We start from the raw sequence: 26,406 nt of genomic DNA, 5'->3' as shown, positions 1-26,406 counted from the left end.
ATATATATATATATACACATATATATATATATATATATATATATATATATATATATATATATATATATATATATATATATATATATATATATACATATATATACACATATATATATATATATATATATATTATATATATATATATATATATATATATATAACCACACCGTACCGGTATAGCTGCATGTACAACGAATGGTATCATTTTAGATTGTGCTTTAAAATTTAAATCCTCCCTTACATTAATCCATTGATATAAAATATACAACAGCCTCATTGGAGTGATTCAAAAACTCCATAACATGGATTGTAGCTTTAAATATTTTGCTGGAGTTTAATTGATCTATGTCTCATATGTCCTTTTGAAGGATGATGAAACATTATAGATTAATAGATATAGTCGTCCGAAACGTCGCCTTTTAACGGTCCTCGAATCCAGCCAGGGTCATTGGCATGAAAAACATGAATTTTAACGTGGTGCGATAATCCCGAATTTCTTATTGGTCAGATGTGCTCACGTGATCACAACGATGCCCTTATTTGGAAAACGAACGCGTCGCCGGTCCGCCGATTGTATTTTATTAAAGCGTATAAAGGGTACCACAGGCGAATCTACGGTGGTGTGTTTCCTCACGGAAACAAAGAGAGGATCAGGAAGAAGCGTGTTATAGGTTCTTGGTCCTCCATTATCCGCCATGTCCAGCGGCAAAGACTTCTTTGTGGACGCCTCATGAGGCGGGTCCGGGCGAGCCTGACAGGAGGACGGTTTTCAAGGTAACTTTTATTTGTTTTTATTTACAACATGTTCAACTTGTCATTATAAATGTTATAATGATCTTACAGTCGACATGGTTTTGCGAGTCTAACGATGCTATTTTGATGTTATCACAGGATTTTGTTATTTATTTTATCGGGGGGTGGTATTGGCTAATACTGTAATAGTAATATTAATATAATAATGGAGTGTTTTGTTAAGACCATGTTTCAACCTCTTCGGTCACGTGTCTCTGCTCGACCTCTCTAGGATGCACTGGCTCATCGACCCGACCTCGTCTGCTTGGTGTCAGGCTTTGCTTTGCAGGTCGGTGGTATCAAACCCAGGCCGAGTCATACCAAAGACTTTTTAAATGATACGTGCTGCTTCCTTGCTTGACGTTCAGCATTTAAAAAGGATAGAGTAAACCACCATAGGTTGGCAACCACTGCGCACGTTTTGCTAGGTAGGCCCAGTGGTCGTCTGCGTTGAAGATCCTTAGTTTAACAGGGAACTCGTATTAATATTATTTTTACTTTTATTAGTTGTGGAATCACTTGTGTACTTTCACACAAAACTATTCTCTTGTGGGAGGTATTCGGGTACATTCAATTGGAAGCAAAAGACGAGGAACAAGTGTTAATAAAATGATGAATTACTCTTTGTAAATCGCTGTCCCTGGTGCTGAATTGAGCCAGGCTGTACAGTACCTAAATAATTCGTGAGGGATTGGCTCACTTGTGAATTAAAAACTTCTTGATGAAAAATGATTCATAAGCACTAAAGGTGATTATTATTATTATTATTATTATTATTATTATTATTATTATTATTATTATTATTGTCATCGTTGTTATGTATCGTTATGCAGCCAGTGCCCTTTGCTTAAGTTGCATGATCCCCCTCTTTCCTCTTTGTCATGTACCAACTCTTATTTGCAATATGCTGTGAATAGTGTGTGTGTGTATATATATTGTTACGGACCCCGACGTCGGCCTTTCCCACTTACCAAGGGGGGATTAATCCCCTCGTTTATGACTGACCGACGTGGTCCCGGGGGTATGACGCCACGCCCGGTCGGCGCTGGGTAGGGTATTAGGCCCAACCGTCCTATGACCTAAATACCAGCGCTTCCCGGTACGCGAGGAAATACTCCCCCGCTCACGGCCGCAGCGTAATGGATGGATGACGCCGAGCGAAGCGAACTGCGGCGTGAGCCGGTTACCAAGACTAGACCCGATTTATATTCGTAACGTTGGCCAAAACGTGCCACAGGTGTGCAATGATGGAAACCTCTAAAGCGACCGAAAGAGCATGAAGAAGTAGAAGACAAAGTAGGGAATAACAGAGATTTATTATTATTTACACACAACTAAAGCAGAAAAGAAAGGAAATATGATTTACAAGGCAATGGAAGGAGCAGGAGACACAGTGCAATATTTAACTTATTTTAAACAGTCTTACTTAATACCCCAAGACAACATGAAAGACAGACAAATGGCCAGACTTACACGGGGGATGAAAGCAGGAACGAATGGTAGCAGGTGGATGGCTTGGAGGGAGAGGAAGGTTCAGCGGGGACCGGGGCACGGTCGGGCTGGAAGCGAACAGCCGCCGTCAACACCCGAGCTGCGATCGTGCAAAACCGCCGCGGCTGCGAAGCTGCGCGGCCAAAGCTCCTCCTGTGCACCGCTGCGTCGCGCGCTCTCCAAATCACTTCGGTCCTTTCTCCGATCCCGCAGCTCTCTCTCTCCGATCTCCCTCAATCTCTCTCCGTCTCTTTTCTCCCTTGGGGGCCGTGCCACCGCGGGTTATATATGCCCCACCCTTGAACCTTTGCGAAGCTCCTCGATGTTTCTCTCCACGCCCTCTCCATGCCCAACCCCTTGTTCTTGGTTGGTTGAGCGGGGCTGACTCACTCCTCTCATTGATGACGAGGGCGGAGACACGCCTTTCTTCTCCGAGGCTTAACCACGTGCGTAATGGAGTCAAATGCAGCAAAGTGGACGGGAGATGAAAATGCAGCAAAGTGGCTAAAGGAGTCAAAATGCAGCAAAGTGGACGGGAGATGAAAATGCAGCAAAGTGGCTAAAGGAGTCAAAATGCAGCAAAGTGGCTAAAGGAGTCAAAATGCCGCAAAGTGGCTAAACCTGGCACTTTGAAGATACCATGTCGGAGGGATCTATCTTATTTAATTCGGTGCAATGGAGTGTCAACTAATTGGGAAACAGAGCCTTCAACTACATAGAATAAGGACATAACTACTGTGGGAACTTATGATTGGCTACGTGTTGCCATGGCCTAACTACGGACGACCTTTGACCTTTCTGTACACTACGGAGGGTGATATTTACTCAACAAAACAACCACAATTCTCAAATCCGTTACAATATATATATATATTGTACAAGCTGGGGTCGCCCAATCAAGTTTGGCTTATTTAGACTTTATGAACCATCAAGAAGATTGACATTTAAGGTTGAAGCAAAAAATTAACCTCGGAGTGCACCATGGCAATGAATGATGGGCGAAATGGCCTCATTTCCTTGTTTGAGGTGGTACTGGATCGTGCGATGACGACTTGCACTCAGTGTAGACTGTGGACCCTTTGCATATTAATTTACATTTTGTATAAGGAATATACATTTTGGAGCAATTGGCCCAGGGGAATGGAATTGTATAATAACAAACAAATGAAGGTGACACACACACACACACACACACACACACACACACACACACACACACACACACACACACACACACACACACACACACACACACATATACACACACATATATACACACATACATAGACACACATACACATGCATACACACACACACACACACACACACACACACACACACACACACACACACACACACACACACACACACACATACACGCGTTGTCACAAATAAATACCATATACTAATTTTGGCACCTAAATATGTCCCAAACAAATGTGCAAAATAATCGCCAAAGAATACCTATGTCGAACGAAGTTGATCCTGAAAACATACCTCTCCCCAAGAAACAAAATCAAAGCCATAAACAATCAAAGCCATCTGATTTACCCGGACTGATGAGGGTAAATAAGCCCGAAATCCAGATCGGTGGCTCTGTTTGATGTTTGATCAATGTCAACCAAAGAATGAAATCTCTGTCTGTTGACAGAGTGGCCGGGTTGATGCCTCCGGGACGGAGGTGATGCTTTGGTCTAGGACTTCGGTCCATCGGAGATCAGGACAGCACCTTTGTACTTAAACTTGGGTCTAAAACATTTGTAATTGTTGGTTCAATATAAACAATTCGTTTTCTTTGTGAGCTGTAAAGGCGGATTGTATTTCATCGGACTTACCCATTCAAGGTTATTGGCAAAAAAAACATTTACATGAACTGCCGTCCTTTGTGATGTGATCATAAATTATCGACTAAAATGCCCTTTCTGCTTTGAGAGATTAACAACCTCTGAAATTAAAATGAGCATTGGCTAACCTCGCCTGTTATAAAGTCGTGTACAAAAAAGCTCTACCTGCACCTTTATAACCTCCACTATCGAAGGTGGATCGAGGTTATGTTTTCACCCCTGTCTGTCTTTGTGTGTCTGTTTCTGAACAGGATATCTCAAAAAGTTATGGATGTATTCGGACTAAACTTGGTGTACAGGTCGGGTGTGTGATAAATACGAATTGATTATTGCTTAGTGAAGATCCGAATCTGGATCCTGATATGAGAAAATTTTAAATTGATTATTCACCATCGATAGATGGGGCCAAAAATTATACATAAGCATGATATTTCAAAAGATTGGGGACGAGTTATGACAAAACTTGGTAGATGAGTTGTTTAGGTGACCAGAACAAGCCGATTCGATTTTGGTTAAAGTTGAGATCCAGATCCGGCCTATCAGTAGGACACATTTTGGTATGTGCTCTACCAAGTGCTGTTCTAGTTTGCCTTTGTTGTGGAAATATCACTTTTGAGAACGTCAAGCATAATGGATCTACAAGCATGGAGACAGCAACCTGTCAATACTCTTATAAGAAAAATAATAAGAGATTGTTTTGATTGTGCCTGTAAAGTGAGATGAAACAGTCACAGGAACAGTAACAAAAGATAATGGAGACCATTCATGAATATGAATTCATTCTTTTAAAGCGCGGCGTTACGCGCGCTGCTTGTGAGCAAGGAGGAAGCGGACAAGCGGTAACATATAAACATCTTTATTGTAAGAGCTCACTGTAACACTGTACCGCTCCGGGCTGGGCGCCCGGTGTATATCATGAGGCCACACCTACCCCTCGGGCGTGGCCACCGCCCACTTGGTGCGCGGAATGATGTCACCACGCCAGTGGGCTTTTGTGTCCGCCACACGCGCCCCCCCAGAATTCCCGCGCACCTGAAGGGCCAGTTTGCGGGGCAGACGAATGACCCGGCCGAAGCGCCCCCTGGCGATCGGCGGCGTCCGGGGTGCAGGGATGCCAGGTGGGATGCCCCTGGCTGCCCCTGGGATGGGTGCAGGACCGGGGGGCGGCGTGGCGGCGGGGCTGGGCGGTGCCGGGGGTCTGCCTGCAGGAGGGCGGCCCCGACGTGGGGGTCGGGCCACTGGCGGTGGATGGTCCACATCGAGGTGGGCCGGCTTGAGGCGGTCTACCGAAACGCGGTCAGGAGTACCGCCGATGTCCAGGGTGAAGTGCTTCGCCCCGGTCGCCAGCACGTGGCAAGGCCCGTCGTACGGGGGCCGCAGTGGTGTCCGATGGGCATCGTGGCGGACGAAGACGTACTCCGCCGTGCGAAGCTCCGGGGCGACGTGCGTCGGTGGGTGCCCGTGGCATGCCGTTGGCACCGGGGCGAACCTCTGGGCGGTCTCTTGCAGAGCGGAGCGCTGCTGTGCCGCGGACCATGGTGCCGTGGAGTCGGGGAGGAACTCGCCCGGCACCCGCAGCGGTTGCCCGAAGACCAACTCCACCGCGGATGCGCGCAGGTCCTCCTTGGGCGCCGTCCGGAGGCCCAGCAGGACCCAGGGGAGCCTGTCGACCCAGCCGCCGTCGCGGAGGGTGGCCCGGAGCGCGGCCTTCAATGAGCGGTGAAATCGCTCACACAGGCCGTTAGCCTGGGGGTGGTAGGCCGTGGTTCGGTGCAGCCGGACACCGAGCCCCTGCGCAACCGCCCCCCAGAGCTCCGAGGTGAACTGGGGGCCGCGGTCGGATGAGATGTCTGAGGGGGCGCCGAACCGGGCGACCCAGGTGGCGATGAAAGCCTGCGCGACATCGGCCGCCGTTGTCGACGCCAAGGGCACGGCCTCCGGCCACCGGGTGGTGCGGTCCACCATGGTGAGGACGTAGGTGAAACCCCGCGAGGGGGGCAGAGGTCCCACCAGGTCCACGTGGACGTGGTCAAACCGGCGTTCCGGCACCGTGAACGGGGCCAACGGGGCCTGGGTGTGCCGGTGCACCTTGGCGCGCTGGCACGCGAGGCACGTCCTGGCCCAGCCGCGGACGGCCTTCCGGAGGCCATGCCAGACGAACTTGTCGGCGACCAGCCTTTGGGAGGCCCTCGCGCCCGGGTGGGACAGGCCGTGGATGGCGTCAAACACCTGGCGCTGCCAGCCCGCGGGCACGATGGGGCGAGGACGCCCGAGGGAGACGTCGCACAAGAGGGCCGCGCCCGCGCCGTCGAACGGCACCTCGGTGACGCGGAGGCCCATGACGGCGGTCCGCAAGGCCTGGACGTCGGGGTCAGCGGCCTGGTCCGCTGCCATCCGGGCATAGTCGATGCCGAGGTGGACTGCGTGGGCGACGGCCCGGGAAAGGCAATCCGCCACCGGGTTGTCCTTCCCCGCGACGTGCTGGATGTCCATCGTGTACTCGGACACGGCCGAGAGGTGACGCTGCTGCCGGGCCGACCACGGCTCGGTGACCTTGCCCATCGCGAAGATCAGCGGCTTGTGGTCGACGAAGGCAGTGAACGCACGGCCCTCGAGCAGATGGCGGAAGTGCCTGACCGCCAAGTGAAGTCCGAGCAACTCGCGGTCGAAGGTACTGTAACGGCGTTCGGGCGGGCGGAGCTGCCGGCTAAAGAACGCCAGCGGTTGCCAAGCTCCACGCACCCATTGCTCGTGCACCGCGCCCACCGCGTAGTCCGAGGCATCGGTGGTGAGGGCGATCGGTGCATCGGGCGCCGGGTGCGCGAGCATGGTGGCGTTAGCCAAGGCGAGCTTCGCGCCCGTGAACGCCGTGTCCATCTGCTCGGTCCAGGTAACGTCGCCTTTGCCCGGCTTACCTCGGAGAGCTTCGTGCAGGGGGCGCAGGAGCTGGGCGATACGGGGCAGGAACCGATGGTAAAAGTTCACCATGCCCAGGAACTCCTGCAGCCCTCTGATCGTGCGGGGGCACGGAAACCCCTTCACCGCCTCCACCTTGGCCGGCAGGGGGACGGCTCCGTGCGTGGTGACACGGTGCCCCAGAAAATCGATTGTGGCGGCGCCGAACCGGCACTTTGCGGGGTTCACAATCAGGCCATGCTGGCCCAGGCGTTCGAAGAGCGTGCGGAGGTGGCGTAGGTGCTCTTCGCGGGACGCGCTGGCGACGAGGATATCGTCCAGGTAGACATCGACAAAATCCAAGTCGCGCAGGACGCTGTCCATCAGTCGCTGGAACACCTGAGCCGCATTCTTCAGACCGAAGGGCATGCGCAGGAACTCGAAGAGTCCGAATGGCGTGATGACCGCCGTCTTCGGGACGTCCTCCGGCCTGACGGGGACCTGATGGTAGCCGCGTATGAGGTCCACCTTCGAGAAGAAGGACCTGCCCGCCAAACGGGCGGAAAAGTCCTGAATGTGGGGGACGGGGTAGCGGTCGGGAGTCGTGGCGTCATTGAGACGGCGATAGTCCCCGCACGGTCGCCATCCCCCGCCGGGCTTCGGCACGATGTGCAGCGGCGATGCCCAAGCGCTCTCTGAGCGCCGAACGATGCCGAGTCGCTCCAGGGTAGCGAACCCCGCTTTTGCCACCGCCAGCTTCGTCGGCTCGAGGCGGCGTGCCCGGGCGTAGACCGGTGGCCCGACGGTGGGGATGTGATGGGCCACCCCGTGCTTGACGGCCCCCGCCGAGAAGGTGGGCCGCGTGAGGGCCGGGAAGCCGGCGAGGAGGCGGGTGAATGCGTCCGCTGCCGGAAGCGTACAGACCAACGTGGCCGGAACCGAACCGTTCGGCAAGCCGCTTGGCAAGCCGCTCGTTGAGCTGGGCAACACACAAGCGAGCGAGCTGAACGTCTCGGCCTGGACAAGACGTCTGCGCTTGACGTCGACCAGGAGCCCATTAGCGCACAGGAAGTCTGCGCCAAGCAGTGCCATGGGCACGTCGGCGGTGACGAACGTCCATCGGAAAACCTGCCCTCCAAACCGCAGAGAGGCAGCGTTTTCCGTACGTACGGATGGGCGTCCCGTTCGCGGCAAGCAGCGCGGGGCCCCCACCCGCGGCGTGCTTGTCTGACGTGCCGGCGGGAATGACACTCACCTGCGCTCCCGTGTCGCACAGGTAACGGCGCCCGGAGAAGGTGTCCGTTATGAACAGCAGGCTGCTCGAACGGCCGGCGCTCATCGCCACTATTGAGCGCCGGCCCGGGCGTTTCCCGACCTGTTGAAGGAGCATGGCGGATGACACTGCCGAGCTTCGTGGCCGAACTTGGCGTGGAACCAGCACCAGGTGGTGGAGCTGGAGGAGCGCGGCTGGCTCCGCCAGGCCGGTGGAGTTGGCGGGTTTCCCCGCGGTGGCGGTTTTCGCCGCGGCGGTGGGCGGGGCGTGGCGGCGTTCACGAGGTGCGTATCAGCATGCTGCGTATGCTGTAGAAGATAGTGCTGTGGAACATGCTGCTGAACATCAGCCTCGAGGGCCGTGACGGCCACGCCGACTCTCGCCCGCGTGTCCGAAGCGGCGAAGTACCTGTCCGCCTCGGCTGCCAATGCTCGGGGTTCCGTTAGCTCGGTCCCGGCCAACGCGAGGCGAACCTGCGCTGGAAGTTGGCGCCGGAAAAGCGCCCGGAATAGCGAACCGGGGGCTTCGTCGCCCAACAGTGACAGCATATGGTCCATTCGGACCGACGGGCGCGTCTCACCGAGCTCGGGGAGATCCAGGAGGCGGTCGGCCCGTGCGTCGTCCGTGAGGCCGAACGTGGCTAGGAGTAGCCGCTTGAGTGCCTCGTACTTGTGGCCGTCCGGTGGGTGGCGAAGGACGGACACAACTCGAGCGGCCGTGCCGGGCCCGAGGGAGGCGACGACGTGGCAATAGCGCGTGTCATCGCCGGTGAGGCGCCGAAGCTGAAATTGGGCTTCGGCCTGGACGAACCAGACTTCGGCCTGAGCCTCCCAAAATTCCGGAAGTTTGACGAAGTCGGCCATGGCGATGGCGTCGCGTGTGGAAGGATCGCTCCGGCAGATCCAACGTCGAGGGTCACCAGTAAAGCGCGGCGTTACGCGCGCTGCTTGTGAGCAAGGAGGAAGCGGACAAGCGGTAACATATAAACATCTTTATTGTAAGAGCTCACTGTAACACTGTACCGCTCCGGGCTGGGCGCCCGGTGTATATCATGAGGCCACGCCTACCCCTCGGGCGTGGCCACCGCCCACTTGGTGCGCGGAATGATGTCACCACGCCAGTGGGCTTTTGTGTCCGCCACACTTTCATGAATAGTTGGCAACATCGTTGGCACACTGAGCAAATTACAAATTCCTGTCCTGACTACTGCTGGGAAGACAAAGGCAAACACCGAATGCAATCCTGACCATGAAACTGTTTAAACATTGTGAAACCTGCAGAGAGACGGATATATATACAGTCACGTGAAAAAGTAAGTACACCCCATGTAAAGTTTTGACTTTTTCAACATATTTCAACATACAGCTATTTGATCTTCATTTCAACAATATTGATAGATAAAGGTGATATAATATAACAAATATCATGAAACATTTACATTTTGTAGTCCATTGTATAATTTAAATAAACATAAATGCGAATTTCGCATTTGGAAAAAGTAAGTACACCCCTACATTTATCACTACTTCAAATACCTAAAATTAGAATCAGGTGCACCAGCTCAGGTGCAAATGATTAGAACATCGTTAGAGAGGATCTTGGAGGAACCTGTCTTATTTAAACCTCAGACATATAGTTTTGGTTGCTTTTTGTTGTTGAAGTGTGCGGCGTCACCATGCCTAGATCAAAAGAGCTCTCTGAGGCCTTCAGAAAGAAGGTTACAGATGCCTACAAGTCTGGGAAGGGATTTAAAAAGATCTCCAACAATTTGAAATCAATCATTCGACTGTCCGGAAGATCATCTACAAGTGGAGAAGATTCCAAACAACTGCCAACTTGTTCAGGCCAGGCCACCCCAGCAAATTCAGCCCGAGAGCAGACCGCAAGGTGCTGAAAGAAGTCTATGAACCCCAGAATGTCATCACGGGACCGACAGGTAGCTCTTGCCACTGTTGATGTCAAGGTGCACGAGTCTACCATTAGAAAGAGGCTGCACAAATTTGATCTACATGGGAGGTGTGCCAGGACGAAACCTTTGCTGTCCAGAAAGAACATCAGGGCAAGACTAAAGTTTGCCACTGAACACCAAGGCAAAGACCAGCACTTCTGGAACAATGTGCTCTGGATAGATGAGTCAAAGGTAGAGCTATTTGGCCACAGCACCAGAAGACATGTTTGGCGAAAACCAAAGACAGCATTTGACCATAAGAACCTGATACCAACTGTAAAGCACGGTGGTGGTAATATTATGGTTTGGGGCAGCTTTGCTGCATCAGGGCCTGGGCAGCTCACCATCATAGAATCCACTATGAATTCTTCATTGTACCAGAGGGTGCTTGAGGAGAATGTGAGGCCATCTGTCAGAAAGTTGAAGCTCAACCGAAGGTGGACCTTGCAACATGACAATGACCCTAAACATACCAGTAAATCCACCAAGGAATGGCTGAAAAGAAAGAAATGGAGGGTCCTGGAATGGCCCAGTCAAAGCCCGGATCTAAATCCCATCGAGATGTTGTGGGGGGATTTGAAACGAGCTGTGCATGCAAGAAACCCCTCCAGCATCGCACAGCTGAAAGAATTCTGCATGGAGGAGTGGGCAAAAATATCTCCCAGTTGATGTCAGAGACTCGTAGATAGTTATAAGAAACGCCTACTTGAGGTTGTTTCTGCCAAAGGGGGCAATACCACCTATTAGAGCCAAGGGTGTACTTACTTTTTCCACATGCGAAATTTGCAGTTATGTTTATTTAAATTATACAATGGACTACAAAATGTAAATGTTTCATGATATTTGTTATATTATATCACCTTTATCTATCAATATTGTTGAAATGAAGATCAAATAGCTGTATGTTGAAATATGTTGAAAAAGTCAAAACTTTACATGGGGTGTACTTACTTTTTCACGTGACTATATATATATATATATATATATATATATATATATATATATATATATATATATATATATGTAGAGAGAGAGAGAGATATATATAAAGAGAGAGAGAGAGATATATATAAAGAGAGAGAGAGAGAGAGAGAGAGAGAGAGAGAGAGAGAGATATATATATATAAAGATAAAATAAACAGTTGTTTTAGTCAACGTAATTCAACCATGACAGAAGCCATCTAGCCACTTTCATTGAATGTGGCCAAATATCTTGGTAGACAGCCTTCTTTGACCTCCACTTTCTCTTGAAGATGATCACAGCATGATTTATCCTCCACTCTGGGAGATAACCTTTTGGATGGGTGCAATCTCAGTTTTGTCCGTGTTGAATATCTTAGTAGGCCCAAGGCGATACTCAGTATGCAATGAGGTCACATCACGCTCCAGGATATGAAGCCCATCCGCCATTACGAGAGACGGAGACAAACAAACGTTACGGCTAATCCGCCCTGGCAGACACACGATGGCATTTTCCAAGTACTTTGACGATCTACCCCAAGATGCAAAACACATATATACCGTTAAAACTTGAGGCTGAAACAAAAATTTACATTCACAACTTGAATAAACGAAATAAATAAAAAAATTTTTTTTTTTACCTCCACCTTCATATCATATTCACCTTCAAAATAAAAAATCAATCATAAGGTGGTGGAGGTAAAATGCACCTTCATATCCTGGAGGTAAAATGCTTATGCACCTGCAAGTCCTGCATATCCCATTGTGGACGGAGGTTATGTTTTCACCCCTGTCTGTCTGTTTTTCCGTTTGCCTGTCTGTCTGTCCGTTTGTGAACAAAATATCTCAAAGTTGTGGACGGATTCGGACGAAATTTGGCAGAGATGTAGCGTATGTGACAAGGGTGAAATGGTTACATTTTGATGAAGATCCTGATTCGGATCCGACGACTATAAGTTTTTAAGTGATTCTTCACCATTGGGAGACAGGGCCAAAAATGATACACAGCAGGATATCTCAAAAAGTTGTGGACGGATGGAGAGGTTGGGTGTGTGACAACGAAGAATCGATTCAATTTTGGTGAAGATCTGAATATGGATTCAGATACGAGAATTATTTATTTTTTAAAGTGATTCTTCACCATTGGGAGATGGGGCCAAAAACTATACATAGCAGGATATCTCAAAAAGTTGTGGATAGATTTGGACGAAATTTGGTGGACAGATTGTGTGTGTGACAAGGAAGAATCGATTCAATTTTGGTGAAGATCCGGATCCAGCTAGTAGAATTTTTAAAGTGATTCTTCACCATTGGGAGATAAGGCAAAAAACGATACAAAGCAGGATATCTCAAAAAGTTGTGGATGGTTGATTTTGATTAAATGTGAATCTGTATTGTGATTTTTTGGTCTACTCTGGGATATAAACTGTTTACCTGGCAGAGGTATACTCTCTACTGAGTGCCGTTCTAGTTTAATTATATTTAGTGCTGCACAAGGTACAGGGTACCCATCATGGTAAATTCTTCTGACACATACTTTTATTTGGACGGTGCATCGACAACTGACAGCTGCCTCAATTGCTCCCGGAAATAAAAACAATAACCCAGGTTACGTGCATGAAGCAAAAACTTGCCTACTTCTTATAATTCAAAACACCTCACTGCACTGGGAAAACGTGGGGACAGGAACACTGTACTGTAAAGGGTGGGGACTTTTAATACCATCTCCCACCTGGAGCAGCGCTACACGATACACATTTACATAGAGAATTTGCGTCCCACACCCCTCCCCAAGACCACCGGGAAAAATAAAAACCTAGGATGCATGAATTAGGGTCATGCTGATCCTATGCAGCAAGTCTGGATGTAATCGGCCTAGAACTGTAGGAGGGATAACAAACCAAACAACCGCCGTGGTCCGTGAATTATAGTAAGGATTCCCTATTACATCTGTGGTATAGACTATGGTACGTACATCGTAATGAGCGACCTGCACGTACAAGTTACTGCTGCTCGATTTTATAACAAGTGATGCACATTTCTCTAGCAGCAAAATGGTGCATTCTTGTCACATTATTCCACATACCCTTTCAATGCACTTCCTCCAGTGGTCAACCAACTTTTGATCTTTTGATCCCAGCACAGAAACCTTTCTTCCAAAGAGTCCGAGTGCAGTGGACGTAATTGTGTTAAGTTAATATCTTCAGTGGATGGAAAACATTTTTTCCAAAACTGGCAAAACCCCCTCGTTTTTCATTTTGGACAATTAGCATGAGTAAGAATTGCATTCTTAGTGGAACTTATATAAGTGCATTTTTCTTCTGCATCACTATTGATTTAACAAGAGTTTGGATTTCTTCCTTAACCCTTGGATGCAGTGATTGGGCCTCGGAGGCCCACAAGGTTTTGTTTTGTTGCAAAAACTATGCTGTACCATTTTTTTTTGGGAATGAGCCTCATTTTCACCGACTTTCATGTTGTTACACAAAATTCAGTGACATTAATAACAAAAAATTTCATTCAGGCTCGTGGGAAAATCTTTATTCTTCACTTATAACCCCAAAATCCGACATGAATGCAGGCCTGGGGCCTTCGAGGCCCCGCATAAATGTTGTTGTACTACTATGTTATGTCATTCCTTTCTTGATATGAGCCTCATTATATGCTCCTATTACTTGGTACAAATAATTCAGTGACAAAAATATGAAAATTTAAAAACTTTACACAAATACATTCGTGGGGCCTCCGAGGCCCAATGGCTGCACAGGTGTAGGATTTTTGACAGTTGTGGACATATACATTCTAAATAAAAGGATTAGTGAATCATATTTTTTGAGCAAATACTCCTCCATGAGCTTCAACGTTTTAGAGAAAAAAAAGTTAAAGAACCAAAAAAAAATTTGGCCAAAAAAGAAGAAAAGATTCATTACTTGCATGGGATTCTTCCAACTAATAGGATCAATGATTCACATTTTCTGAGCAAAAACACATCTATGAGCATCGACTTAGATTGAAAAAGGATATAAAAGAAAAAAAAATCTATATTAAAAAAAACAATTACACGAATACATCTGTTGGGCCTCCGAAGCCCAATGGCTGCATTTATGTAGGATTTTTGACGCCTGCATCTAAGAGTTAATGAAGCTTTTACATCCTCAGTGTAGGATGCATTTATTTGAATTCCTGAAAGAAAACAAATGGTATGAGTACTGTATCTTGATGTTTACCGGACATGTCAGCAAATAATGACACAGGATACTTGTGATTTGGTGATTTCCCAGACCTTCAACTTTAAAACTTACATGTGGGGAGTCACAACTTTTTTGGATGACCCTCGCAATGTTTCGTAGTGGAGTGAGTAAAAGAATCGTTGCATTGCCCTCACTGATGTGGGTTCATTTCCCATGTCTGCCCCATTTGGAGATTTCGACACCCTGTGACAGAGGGAAAACCTTTCCAAGAGACGTTCTTAGCCATGGAAATGTTCATGACTCGTTGTGAACACTCCGGTACTCTGTCGGGAGTGTTGGCTTCCACTGCCACCTCGTAAAATGCATCGACCTTTTCCCCTGCTGAACTCTGAAGCATGAACTATATAGATAGATTGGTTCTGGCTGCCACAAAGCAATTTCTGAGTGTCACTTTAAGTAGTACTTGAACCAATCCTTTCGAAAACCCATTATTTAAGAAGGACTTTTAGCATTCTGCATTTAACTACCTTCTCCACCGAAGGTGGGATGGAAGTTATGTTTTCACCCCTGTCTGTTTGTCTGCCTGTAAGCAGGATATCTCAAAAAGTTGTGGACTGATTCGGACGAAACTTGGTGGACAGGTTGGGTGTGTTACGAGGACGCGTCATTTCAGTTTTGGTGAACCTCCAGATACGAGAATTATTTTTTAATTCTCTTAAGTGATTCTTCACCATTGAGAGATGAGGGCAACACCGATATATAGTATGATATTTCAAAAGATTATGGACAGATGATGACAAAACTAGGTGGATGTCTGGATAAGTTGGTTAGGTGACAAGAACGAGCTGATTTGATTTTGGTTCAGGTCTGAATCCAGATCCGGCATATCAGTGGGATAGAAAATGTAAACTCTTCAGCCTGGCAGAGGTATGTGTTCTACCTTGTGCTGTTCTTTTTAAAGTGATTATTTACCATTGAGAGATGGTACCATAAACGATATATAGCACGATATCTTGAAACGTTATGGTCGGATTCCGACAAAACTTGATGGACAGGTTGGGTGTTTGACAAGGATGAGTCGATTTGATTTTGGTGATGATCCGGATCCCGATACGAGAAGATATGAGAATAGCAGTGGGATACAAAATGTAAAATGTTCATCCTGGCAGAGGTATGCTCCCTGTAGAGTGCTGTTTCTAGTATTGATACTGTTATGATTTGGTCTAAGAGGTAAATGGGGAATAGTTTAAAATAGTTATTTCATAGTGCATGTCAGCATGAGCAGTTAGTGTAATGTAATTAGTGTAATTAAAAAGATAGTGTCGAGTAATGTTTTGTGAACTCTTGCCTTTCCAGCTCAAGTATCTGTTTCTAATGCCCCATTGTCCCCCTCCTCACATATTGTGATGTTCCTGTGTACAATCTGTCTATTTGTAATTTTCCGCTCTTCTCACAGCATGAGCAAACTGTGCGAAAGGATAAAGACTCAATCAGATAAGGGACTCCTCTCTTACATGCCGGGCCGGGAGAAAGGTTGACGAGGGATGGTGAATTTACCAGCCCACCTCACCCCACCCCCCTGCCAATCAGAACAGATGCATGAACCTTAGAATTATTTTGGGTGCCGCCCAATCAGTGCATGCCATGTGTGAGCTCAGCCAGCCGGGGAGTAAGTAAAAGAGCAGCAAGCAACTTTGCGGCGGTCAGCTTCTGGTGACTTAGTCTTCGTGAGAGAACTTCTGGAGAGCTTCTGAGCCCTCACTGTTCTGGCATTTTTGCCAGTGGTGCTGGTGCTCTCACGGTGATTCCACACAGCACTCTGGTGTCTCTCCCCATCTTCTCTGGCTGGTGCGCGATGCCCGCAGTGGAAAGTGTGCAGTGAAGGACAATCCGCTGTAAAGACCCTCGCCTCATGGCAGGCATTGCCACACGGATAGGTTCTATTCATTCACTCTTTCTCTGTTTTGTCCTCTCTGTCCATCTTGTCATCCCATATGAATAAGTAAGGCATTATTTAATTAAGTTCAGTCAAATTTTTGAAGGTGTGGGCCACAGGGGGTATTTATTTTAGCAATCATAAATAACCGTCTGTTTTATTATCGCAAGTGTGGTCATGTTCGTCTCTTCCTTGCCCAATTTTGTTAGTAAATCCTGTTTGTTAATAAGAACCTGTGTGTGGTCATCAGGAAACGGGAGCTCAATAGCGTGTGGAGAATTGGCAGATAACCCATAAGTTTGGCAGTTAGGGTCACGCATTAAAAGTGGCCTTAAACACAAATCCCTCGATGAATACAAATCCCTCGATGAATACAACCTAAACCCTGTTAGCTTTAACTATGGCTGCTTGACACTGTACTGTTTGATTACTCCAGTCCCTATCAATCTTCCCCTCCCCATATCTATTACCACCCACAGATCCTTCTACTGTGTGACACGCTCCAAGACTGCTCTTTGCATCGTGTAATCCCTATTTTCCTTATTATTGACCATCGTCAGGACCTTACATTTCTTTACGTTAAACTACATCTGCCAATCTTTCCCCAATCTATTTAAGTTTCTAGACTTTCCTGAATATGATCTCCCATACCCCCTCTCTGCTATCTACCTAAACTCCAAACTTTGTGTTAGGTGCAACTTTAGAAAGCTGACTCTTAACCCCGCTGTCCGAATTGTCGAATTTAAATTATCAATAATAATGGTCCTTGTACTGATCGCTGACGTACCCCCATTACTTTCATCTTTCCAGCCAGCCATCCTCCCACTCACAGCCACTCTTTGCTTCCTTTTACTAAGCCAGTTACCAATCCAGTTAGCTACTCTACCGCCACTCTGCAAGCCCTCAACTTAGCTAACAACCTCCTATGTAATACTTTATCAAATGACTTCTAAAAGTCAGGATACACTACATGCTCTGCAATTCCCTCATCCACCAATTCAGAAACTACTTTGTAGAATTCTAATAAATTTGGTAGACGTGATCTCCCCTGACCCCACACCTCAATATATACTTTTTAGCAGCCTTTGGTAGCCTCAAAACGGACTTCAAGACCAACAATTCTGAAGGACCTATACTAGTCTAGTAGGAAGACTAGGTCCCCCTGCACCCCCCGGAGATATACTTCTAATCAGTGTTTCTAGATTGGAAAAAATGTGTAGAAAATGACTAGCTATGGCCCCAAGCTGAAAAAATGTCCCACATACCATTTTTATGCAAATTACTGCTGCCATTATCAAAAAAAGACTAGGTCCCCCTGCACCCCCCGGAGATATACTTCTAATCAGTGTTTCTAGATTGGAAAAAATGTGTAGAAAATGACTAGCTATGGCCCCAAGCTGAAAAAATGTCCCACATACCATTTTTATGCAAATTACTGCTGCCATTATCAAAAAAACGATTTTTGACATATCTCAGCCAATATTGCAGATAATTGAAAAATGAAGGTGTCTAGACCCATGTTTTGAAGGGCATAGATCATGATAGAACTATTCATAACATGATTACATGTGTCTATGGTATACTAGTATGCTAATTAGTGCTTTATTTACAAAATAATCACAGTTTTACGAAATAATAGACTCATATTAAGGTCCGTCTACACAGACGTTAACACAAAGTTTTATTTTTCTAAATACCCTGTGAAATTCACCGAATGCCCTGTGAAACCTGGGATTCTTCTCCAGCTTTTTCAAGGGCCCGACTTTTCCCTTCCCTTTGAAGGCACTGGTGCAGTCTTCTCCGCTGAACACATAGTACCCCAGGAGAGTGGCACAGTAGTCCTCTCCCAGGGATTCTGCCAGCTCAGAGACGTTGACAAGTTGGCGATGCTTCCCTGACCCTGTATCCAGGTACACCGTCAGCTTGATGTTGTGGGCATGGTGGAGCAGGATCAGGAGGATGTCTGTGTCCGGTGTTCTGACTACAGCGTTCTTGTATCCGATGGTAGCAGCATGATGGAGGTACAGAACCACCCTGGTATCAGTCTCTTCCTGGTTGCTGTAGATCGTGGGGAGTTCACGTACCTCGACCTGAAACACAAAAAGGCACCGCATTTCAATCACCAGTCACTGCCAGTTTCAGTATATCTCCGGGGGGTGCAGGGGGACCTAGTCTTTTTTTGATAATGGCAGCAGTAATTTGCATAAAAATGGTATGTGGGACATTTTTTCAGCTTGGGGCCATAGCTAGTCATTTTCTACACATTTTTTCCAATCTAGAAACACTGATTAGAAGTATATCTCCGGGGGGTGCAGGGGGACCTAGTCTTTTTTTGATAATGGCAGCAGTAATTTGCATAAAAATGGTATGTGAGACATTTTTTCAGCTTGGGGCCATAGCTAGTCATTTTCTACACATTTTTTCCAATCTAGAAACACTGATTAGAAGTATATCTCCGGGGGGTGCAGGGGGACCTAGTCTTTTTTTGATAATGGCAGCAGTAATTTGCATAAAAATGGTATGTGGGACATTTTTTCAGCTTGGGGCCATAGCTAGTCATTTTCTACACATTTTTTCCAATCTAGAAACACTGATTAGAAGTATATCTCCGGGGGGTGCAGGGGGACCTAGTCTTCCTACTAGACTATACCCCAAAACTGGGGCCTCCTAGATGCCATGGTTCGACTGTGAAAGAGTAACCAAAAATCCGCACAAACACTTAAAATTTATACTGTAGTGTAAGAGAACCATGCGTTTGTGTTGCCATTTTTCTCAGAGATGGTCAAACGGATCTTGGTCAACCTTTCAGAGGTTCTTCAGAGAGTGTTTTAGGCAAAAATATTTTTACATTTTAAAAATACATTTGGATTTTGGAGATTTTTAAAATCACTTTATAGTGCCTACGTTATTGCAATTAAAAACTCCGCAAAAAATTAGAAAAAAAAACCGAAATTTGATTTCTTCAAAATGCCAACAGGATTAGAACAGCACCGGGCAATGCCGGGTGTCGCTGCTGGTTATCTATAAGAAAGAAAGACTTGATATGATGCAGTGTTGCTGTTTGGAGATTATAACTCCAAACTACATCTCAATGGGTCTCAATCTACTAACGGTGTCGAGGGGTCGACCTGAAACATTTCATACTGGTGCATACAGGTGAGCAGAAGGGTGTTCCTATAAATAAGCTGCAAAATATTGACTCCAGTGCCCTTCTGCGGTCTTTGCCATCTATTTCTTCTTTCCTCTGAACATCAATGATTTTGCCTGATGTTGTCGTGTCGCTGGATAGCATTTGGCATGATATATTTGCATAGTTTCTCTTCTTTCAACTTCCATTTCCTTTGTAGATACTGCGTCCACCGTAGAGTACAGATCAAACATGAGTTCAATGTGAACTAATGATGAACACATTGCTGTTGTGCAGTATCGACAAGTTGTGCTAGGATGTGACAGCTTGTTACAGGATGTCCTGTGCTGAAGCAACTTTCATCACCACGACCCTGAACTGAGCTTTGTTTTGAATGTCATCAAACCTATATTAAAGCATCATTTCAGCTTTGGTACCATACGTTCTGCTCGCCTTTGGAACATAAATATGATTTCCTGATGGAGTCTTTCTATCAAAACAAGCGACAGCATGATGGACATGAAGACACTCGAATGTGTACTGATACATGCATGGAAAAGGTTGGGAGCCCATGGTGGTGCATCAGTACGTGAACAAATTACAAATTCCAGCATGGACTGTGGGTAGCAACTGGTCTGCTCTTCTTCGAGGTTCCTTAACGTCAGGTTACACTGTTTGCTATCTTAGAGTGTGGTTGGTGTCGGGGCAGATGTTTTGATCAGGTATTTTGCATGTTTCATATGAACGGCTTTTTTGATGTGTATCGCAACAACCATCACCAGTAGTTCATTAATTGATGTCGATGTTACTTAGTCACGTGAAAAAGTAAGTACACCCCATGTAAAGTTTTGACTTTTTCAACATATTTCAACAAACAGCTATTTGATCTTCATTTCAACAATATTGATAGATAAAGGTGATATAATATAACAAATATCATGAAACATTTACATTTTGTAGTCCATTGTATAATTTAAATAAACATAAATGCGAATTTCGCATGTGGAAAAAGTAAGTACACCCCTACATTTATCACTACTTCAAATACCTAAAATTAGAATCAGGTGCACCAGCTCAGGTGCAAATGATTAGAACAACGTTGGAGAGGATCTTGAAGGAACCTGTCTTATTTAAACCTCAGACATTTAGTTTGGTTTGCTCTTTGTTGTTGAAGTGTGTGGCGTCACCATGCCGAGATCAAAAGAGCTCTCTGAGGCCTTCATAAAGAAGGTTATAGATGCCTATGGGTCTGGGAAGGGATTTAAAAAGATCTCCAAACAATTTGAAATCAATCATTCAACTGTCCGGAAGATCATCTACAAGTGGAGAAGAGTCCAAACACCTGCCAACCTGTTCAGGCCAGGCCTGCCAACTTCACATACCAGCAGGTTCAGCCCGAGAGCAGACCGCAAGATGCTGAATGAAGTCTCCAAGAACCCCAGAATGTCATCACGGGACCTCCAGGTAGCTCTTGCCACTGTTGATGTCAAAGTGCATGAGTCTACCATTAGAAAGAGGCTGCACAAAATTGATCTACATGGGAGGTGTGCCAGGAGGAAACCTTTGCTGTCCAGAAAGAACATCAGGGCAAGACTAAAGTTTGCCAATGAACACCTAGGCAAAGACCAGCACTTCTGGAACAATGTGCTCTGGGCAGATGAGTCAACGGTAGAGCTATTTGGCCACAGTACCAGAAGACATGTTTGGCGAAAACCAAAGATAGCATTTGACCACAAGAACCTGATACCAACTGTAAAGCATGGTGGTGGAAATATTACGGTTTGGGGCAGCTAGGCTGCATTGTACATCAGGGCCTGGGCAGCTCACCATCTTAGAATCCACTATGAATTCTTAATTGTACCAGAGGGTGCTTGAGGATAATGTAAGGCCATCTGTCGGAAAGTTGAAGCTCAACCGAAGGTGGACCTTGCAACATGACAATGACCCTAAACATACCAGTAAATTCACCAAGGAATGGCTGAAAAGAAAGAAATGGAGGGTTCTGGAATGGCCAAGTCAAAGCCCGGATCTAAATCCCATCGAGATGTTGTGGGGGGATTTGAAACGAGCTGTGCATGCAAGAAACCCCTCAAACATCGCACATCTGAAAGAATTCTGCATGGAGGAGTGGGCAAACATTTCTCCCAGTCGATGTCAGAGACTGGTAGACAGTTATAAGAAACGCCTAATTGAGGTTGTTTCTGCCAAAGGGGGCAATACCACCTATTAGAGCCAAGGGTGTAATTACTTTTTCCACATGCGAAATTTGCATTTATGTTTATTTAAATTATACAATGGACTACAAAATGTAAATGTTTCATGATATTTGTTATATTATATCACCTTTATCTATCAATCTTGTTGAAATGAAGATCAAATAGCTGTATGTTGAAATATGTTGAAAAAGTCAAAACTTTACATGGGGTGTACTTACTTTTTCACGTGACTGTATTTCATGATGATTAATTTCGGGATGTAAATATTACAGTATTGCAGTATTGGGCCATGTGCTCGGGTGAAATCTTAATTGGCAGGTGGTATTTTATTTTGTAGGTTCAAAATTAATTGATTCTAAACTTTTCCTGCACTGCATGGCCATAGGTCTCATACTGTGATGTGCCATGTGGCTGGTTCAAACTGCCTATTACTTGAGCTGGCTAACTTATTCGTGAATTGCTCCGAATTGGGACTGAGGGGTCAAGCATGGGGAGATGGTATCCAAAGGTGGGCGGTCCGCTTCGAAAGTCCGCTTATCCGCTTATCCGCTGCAGCGGACTAACGTTTTCGAAGCGGATAAGCGAATCGGAACAACCCCCGGAAACCGAAGCGGATAAGCGTAAGCGGACTACCGAAAAATTAAAGCGCATCGCGATTCGCCAAATCAGCTGTTAGCCTGAGCCGTTACTCTAGAATTGTGAATATTTATTTAAGTGAATAATAAGTGAAACCCTAACAACTCGGCTCTCGCCCAATCTCTTCCCGCTCGAGTTCCGTGATGCTTGGGTAACTCTGTTTCTCAGGCATAACACGCCGTTCCCGAGCTCTGCCTCGGTCGAGCGCGTGTTCAGCTACGGGTCGGACATCCTCAGGCCTAAGAGGTCGGCCCTGGCTGCACCGAACTTCGAGGCCCTCGTCTTCATGAAGGGCAACCTCCAAATCCTCAAGAAGGCCCACGAGGTGGAGGAGGAAGACGAGGACTAGTCAACAGACTGCTAGTCTGTTGACTAGTAGACTCTCTTGTCAAAGAAAGGACGGGCAAATTGATTTTTCTTTAATGTAACTTGCATATATTAAAATTATATTTAAATTAACTGTAGAGTAGAGTAGAGTCGAGTGGAAAACTTTATTTCAATAAATAATTCCAGTAATCTCTGTGTGTATGTGTGTGTTACTGTGTGTCTGTGACCGCTGTTTCTCGACAACCACGGGTCCGATATACTTGAAACTTGCCAGGTATATTGCTGGGGACCCGAGGATGTGCAAGGTTTGAAATTAATCGGACCAGTGGTTCCCAAGGTATGGTCACCGTACTCGCAAGCCGTTCGCTTTGGCTTTGCGAATGGACCAAACCATTTCATGTAAATAGAGGGGGGGGGGGGGGTTCTACCGTACTCGCAAGCCGTTCGCTTTGGCTTTGCGAATGGACCAAACCATTTCATGTAAATAGAGGGGGGGGTTCTGTGGTCGTTACTGCCACGTGGTTTCAAAGTTTTTTTTTGTTGTTGTTGTTTGCACGCATGTTTTTTTGCACCCACGTACGGGCACGCCCTAGTTTCAATAAATTTTGAATAAATTTTATTTAAATAAAAATGTATATTTTCGATCTTAAAAGCTTTGTTTGTCTTTGTAGTAGTTAGAAATGGCTATTTAGGCTTAAAAAGCATTAAATTCCCTTTAGAAACATCAAAAATCGCTTTAAAAACGTCGAAGCGCTTTTAAAAAATCGAAGCGGATAAGCGGATAAGCGGTAAGCGGACTAAGATTTTCGGCCGCTGAAGCGGATAAGCGAATCGGACTACACGGGCTGGTGGAGCGGATAAGCGGTAAGCGGACTTAAAATTTTCCGAATCGCGCCCACCTTTAATGGTATCTATAGAGATACGCCAGCAAGAGGAGAAAATTCGAAATGAAGATTCGATAGAGAGTAAAAAATATATAAATAACCACCTTTAGAGGCCATTTTTCCCCGCAAAGCGGGGGTTGGCCTTTTTCGGGAACCGTGGTTGTTGTTGTTTTTCGGTCCCCTTTTTGAAGCAATGTTTTACGGCCGGATGCCCTTCCTGACGCCAACCCTTTTTGCCACCTTTAACGACAAACAGAGAATTACCAGTGAACTGGTACTCAATTAGCCGACCTCGGAAGGATGACAGGCTGAGTCAACCCCCCTGGCGTTAATTCAGCAATCGACCGGGATTCGAACCCAGGATCCTAGGATCCTAAGCCAGCACCCTAGCCGCTAGCCCAACACCAGAGTAGAGAGTGCAGTCATTAATTTAAGTGGAGAGGAGGTTTCGCATCACAGAAATATGCGAGTGGGTGATGCCCATCTTTTGGAGTTGCTTTGTCTGGAAATTGCGGGGGCACCTAGTGTCTTAAGTGTGGTGCCGGATTTGGATCAGCGGCACACATCTTGAACGCATAGGTCCTGTGCTTTGGGTGCAGTCTAGCACCGCATCCAACCGTTCTCTTCATCTGTCCACATTGTCACTGTGCAGCCCTGTGTGCTATGGACATCATCTTGGCTCCCTCAACAAGTAATCATAGTCACATTACACTTGTTCCTCAAAGCAGCCTTGGATACTGATGGCCATCTCTCCCATGGCTTGCTCCCTGCTTCTGCTGCCTTTGATTGTTCCCTTGAATTTGATTTTATTCGTTTCTTTCACTCTTTAGCATCGCCTAGTGGCCTATCGTGTGTAGTTATTGCCAATGGTTATTTATTATGCTGTGTTCTTTAGTTTTGTTTTTTTGTCTCAATAAATTATTTATATTTAAAATCAAGGTGGTGTTACTACTTTGCTTAAATGGTGCAGTTAGGTTCTGAAATCTAAATCAAACCATTTGTGAGATGAAGAGAACCTGTTGGGTTATCTGAATTAACAATCGTAAGAGCTCCACCTTCGGGGAGATGCAGGTGGATGCCTGACAGTAAATGTGCATGTACACACAGTGTATACACACAATATATTCTACCTACCTTTTCAATCGAGCACTAGTACAACCTTTTCAAAAGTAACCTATTCCTTCCCATCCGTAGTTACCCTCAGGGCATTAAGAGTTGACCACAAATTGTGGTACCTTATCTAATCCTACAGACAAAATGGGACCAGGAGGGACAGTTAGAAAATTCCCCGAAGGTCAGAAGTGACTAGTGACCCAGCTGGGTCTTTACTGTCACAATGTCACATGGTTAGCAACACGATAATCCATGACTCGTCCATTTTCCTGATGCTTCAAATCCTAATCCTTAATCCTATTATTATGTTCATCTACACTTGAACCCATAACCTCTGGGATACCAATTTATAGTGTCTGCTCATTAGTCTACCACCATACCCGTAGTGTCTGCTCATTAGTCTACCACTGTACCCATAGTGTCTGCTCATTAGGCTACCACCATACCGACATCATAATATTGGTAAGTGTTGAACCAAACAGTTTTGTTGAGGAAAATTTAAGACAACTGGTAACAGTTTGACTGATGGTAATGACGGATTCTTGCATAAGGTCTTGAGATGACACATCATTTCATTTTTAAATAATTTTTATTGTCCATGTGAAATATGGGAATTTTTCAACCACTGGCGAATCGATTCAAAAAGGGGTGCATCACATACTTTGTATTACATTAGCATTCAACATGTGAATTGAAAGGTATCATCACTCGTATCCTTTCTGCATAAACTGTGAATTAGTCGTTAAAAGAGAAGGAAACCATCGGGGCTGAGCAGTCCCTAACATTTCTGTTGATGGTCGCATTCAAGATCATGCATACATTTTTACCTTCGCAAAAGCGGAAGGTTATGTTTTGATCGCTGTGTATTTATTTGTATGTCTGTGTGTGTGTATGTTAATCGCATAACTCAAAAAGTATTCAACCGAATTGCATGAAATTTGGTGGGATGATTGGTTATTATACGGGACACATTTGATTAGATTTTGGGAAACAGATTTGCTCAAATTCTGACTATTTTTAACTCGATCGTATTTCACTCAAAGTTATGAGCGACTGAAGAAGAAGATGTCCATCCAGGACGTCATCACTATAACGCGATCTCCCGCGATCATTTCAACCTCAAAAAAAATTATAATTGCAGATTTGTCAAGAGATGAGGCATATTAACAAACGAATGAAACAGATTTGCTCAAATTCTGACTATTTTTAACTCGATCGTATTTCACTCAAAGTTATGAGCGACTGAAGAAGAGGATGTCCATCCAAGACGTCATCACTATAACGCGATCTCCCGCAATCATTTCAACCTCAAATGAAATTCAAATTGCAGATTTGTCAATCGGGGAGGCATATTAACAGACGAATGAAACAGATTTGCTCAAATTCTGATTTTTAAAAATCGATCGCATTTCACATAAAGTTTCACATCGCATACACTCCCATGCCAAGTACAGAACAGTAGCTGCGGCGAAGGTATGCGCTCTACCGAGTGCCCGGATTCTAGTTTGATTTTGTGTTTTGGGAATGAATGAATATGAATTTTTGTTTTGGGAAAGATATTTAATTGATTTTGCTTGCTTATGAAAATCTGGTTGTGATTGTTGCAATGTATATATATATATAAATATATATTTAAATAAATAACACAAATTGTGGGTTTGGCATGTAGGCTTGTTGTCATGGCCAAGGTTTACAAGTTCCACTGGCAGCGGCCAGTTCCAACCTTCATGCAGGAGGGCTGCATCTTTGATCGTTTTGAAGAGGTATGGCCTT

General features: G+C 45.8%; 1 protein-coding gene across 1 annotated transcript in view; it reads left to right on the top strand.

Annotated features, from left to right (window-relative positions):
* The first annotated feature begins 703 nt into the window (after positions 1 to 703).
* Positions 704 to 26,406, top strand: part of LOC137436614 (1-phosphatidylinositol 4,5-bisphosphate phosphodiesterase beta-4-like) — a 159,763-nt gene continuing 134,060 nt past the window's right edge. The window contains exons 1-2 of the mRNA XM_078786265.1: positions 704 to 774; positions 26,303 to 26,396. Coding sequence (XP_078642391.1) covers positions 731 to 774; positions 26,303 to 26,396 — 138 coding nt within the window. The 5' untranslated portion in view covers positions 704 to 730. The remainder of the gene's footprint in view (positions 775 to 26,302; positions 26,397 to 26,406) is intronic.

The sequence above is a fragment of the Myxine glutinosa genome, chromosome 11, assembly GCF_964187855.1.
Source record: "Myxine glutinosa chromosome 11, kmMyxGlut1.1, whole genome shotgun sequence".
Taxonomy (NCBI): domain Eukaryota; kingdom Metazoa; phylum Chordata; class Myxini; order Myxiniformes; family Myxinidae; genus Myxine; species Myxine glutinosa.
This window is presented reverse-complemented; position numbering and strand designations above follow the sequence as displayed.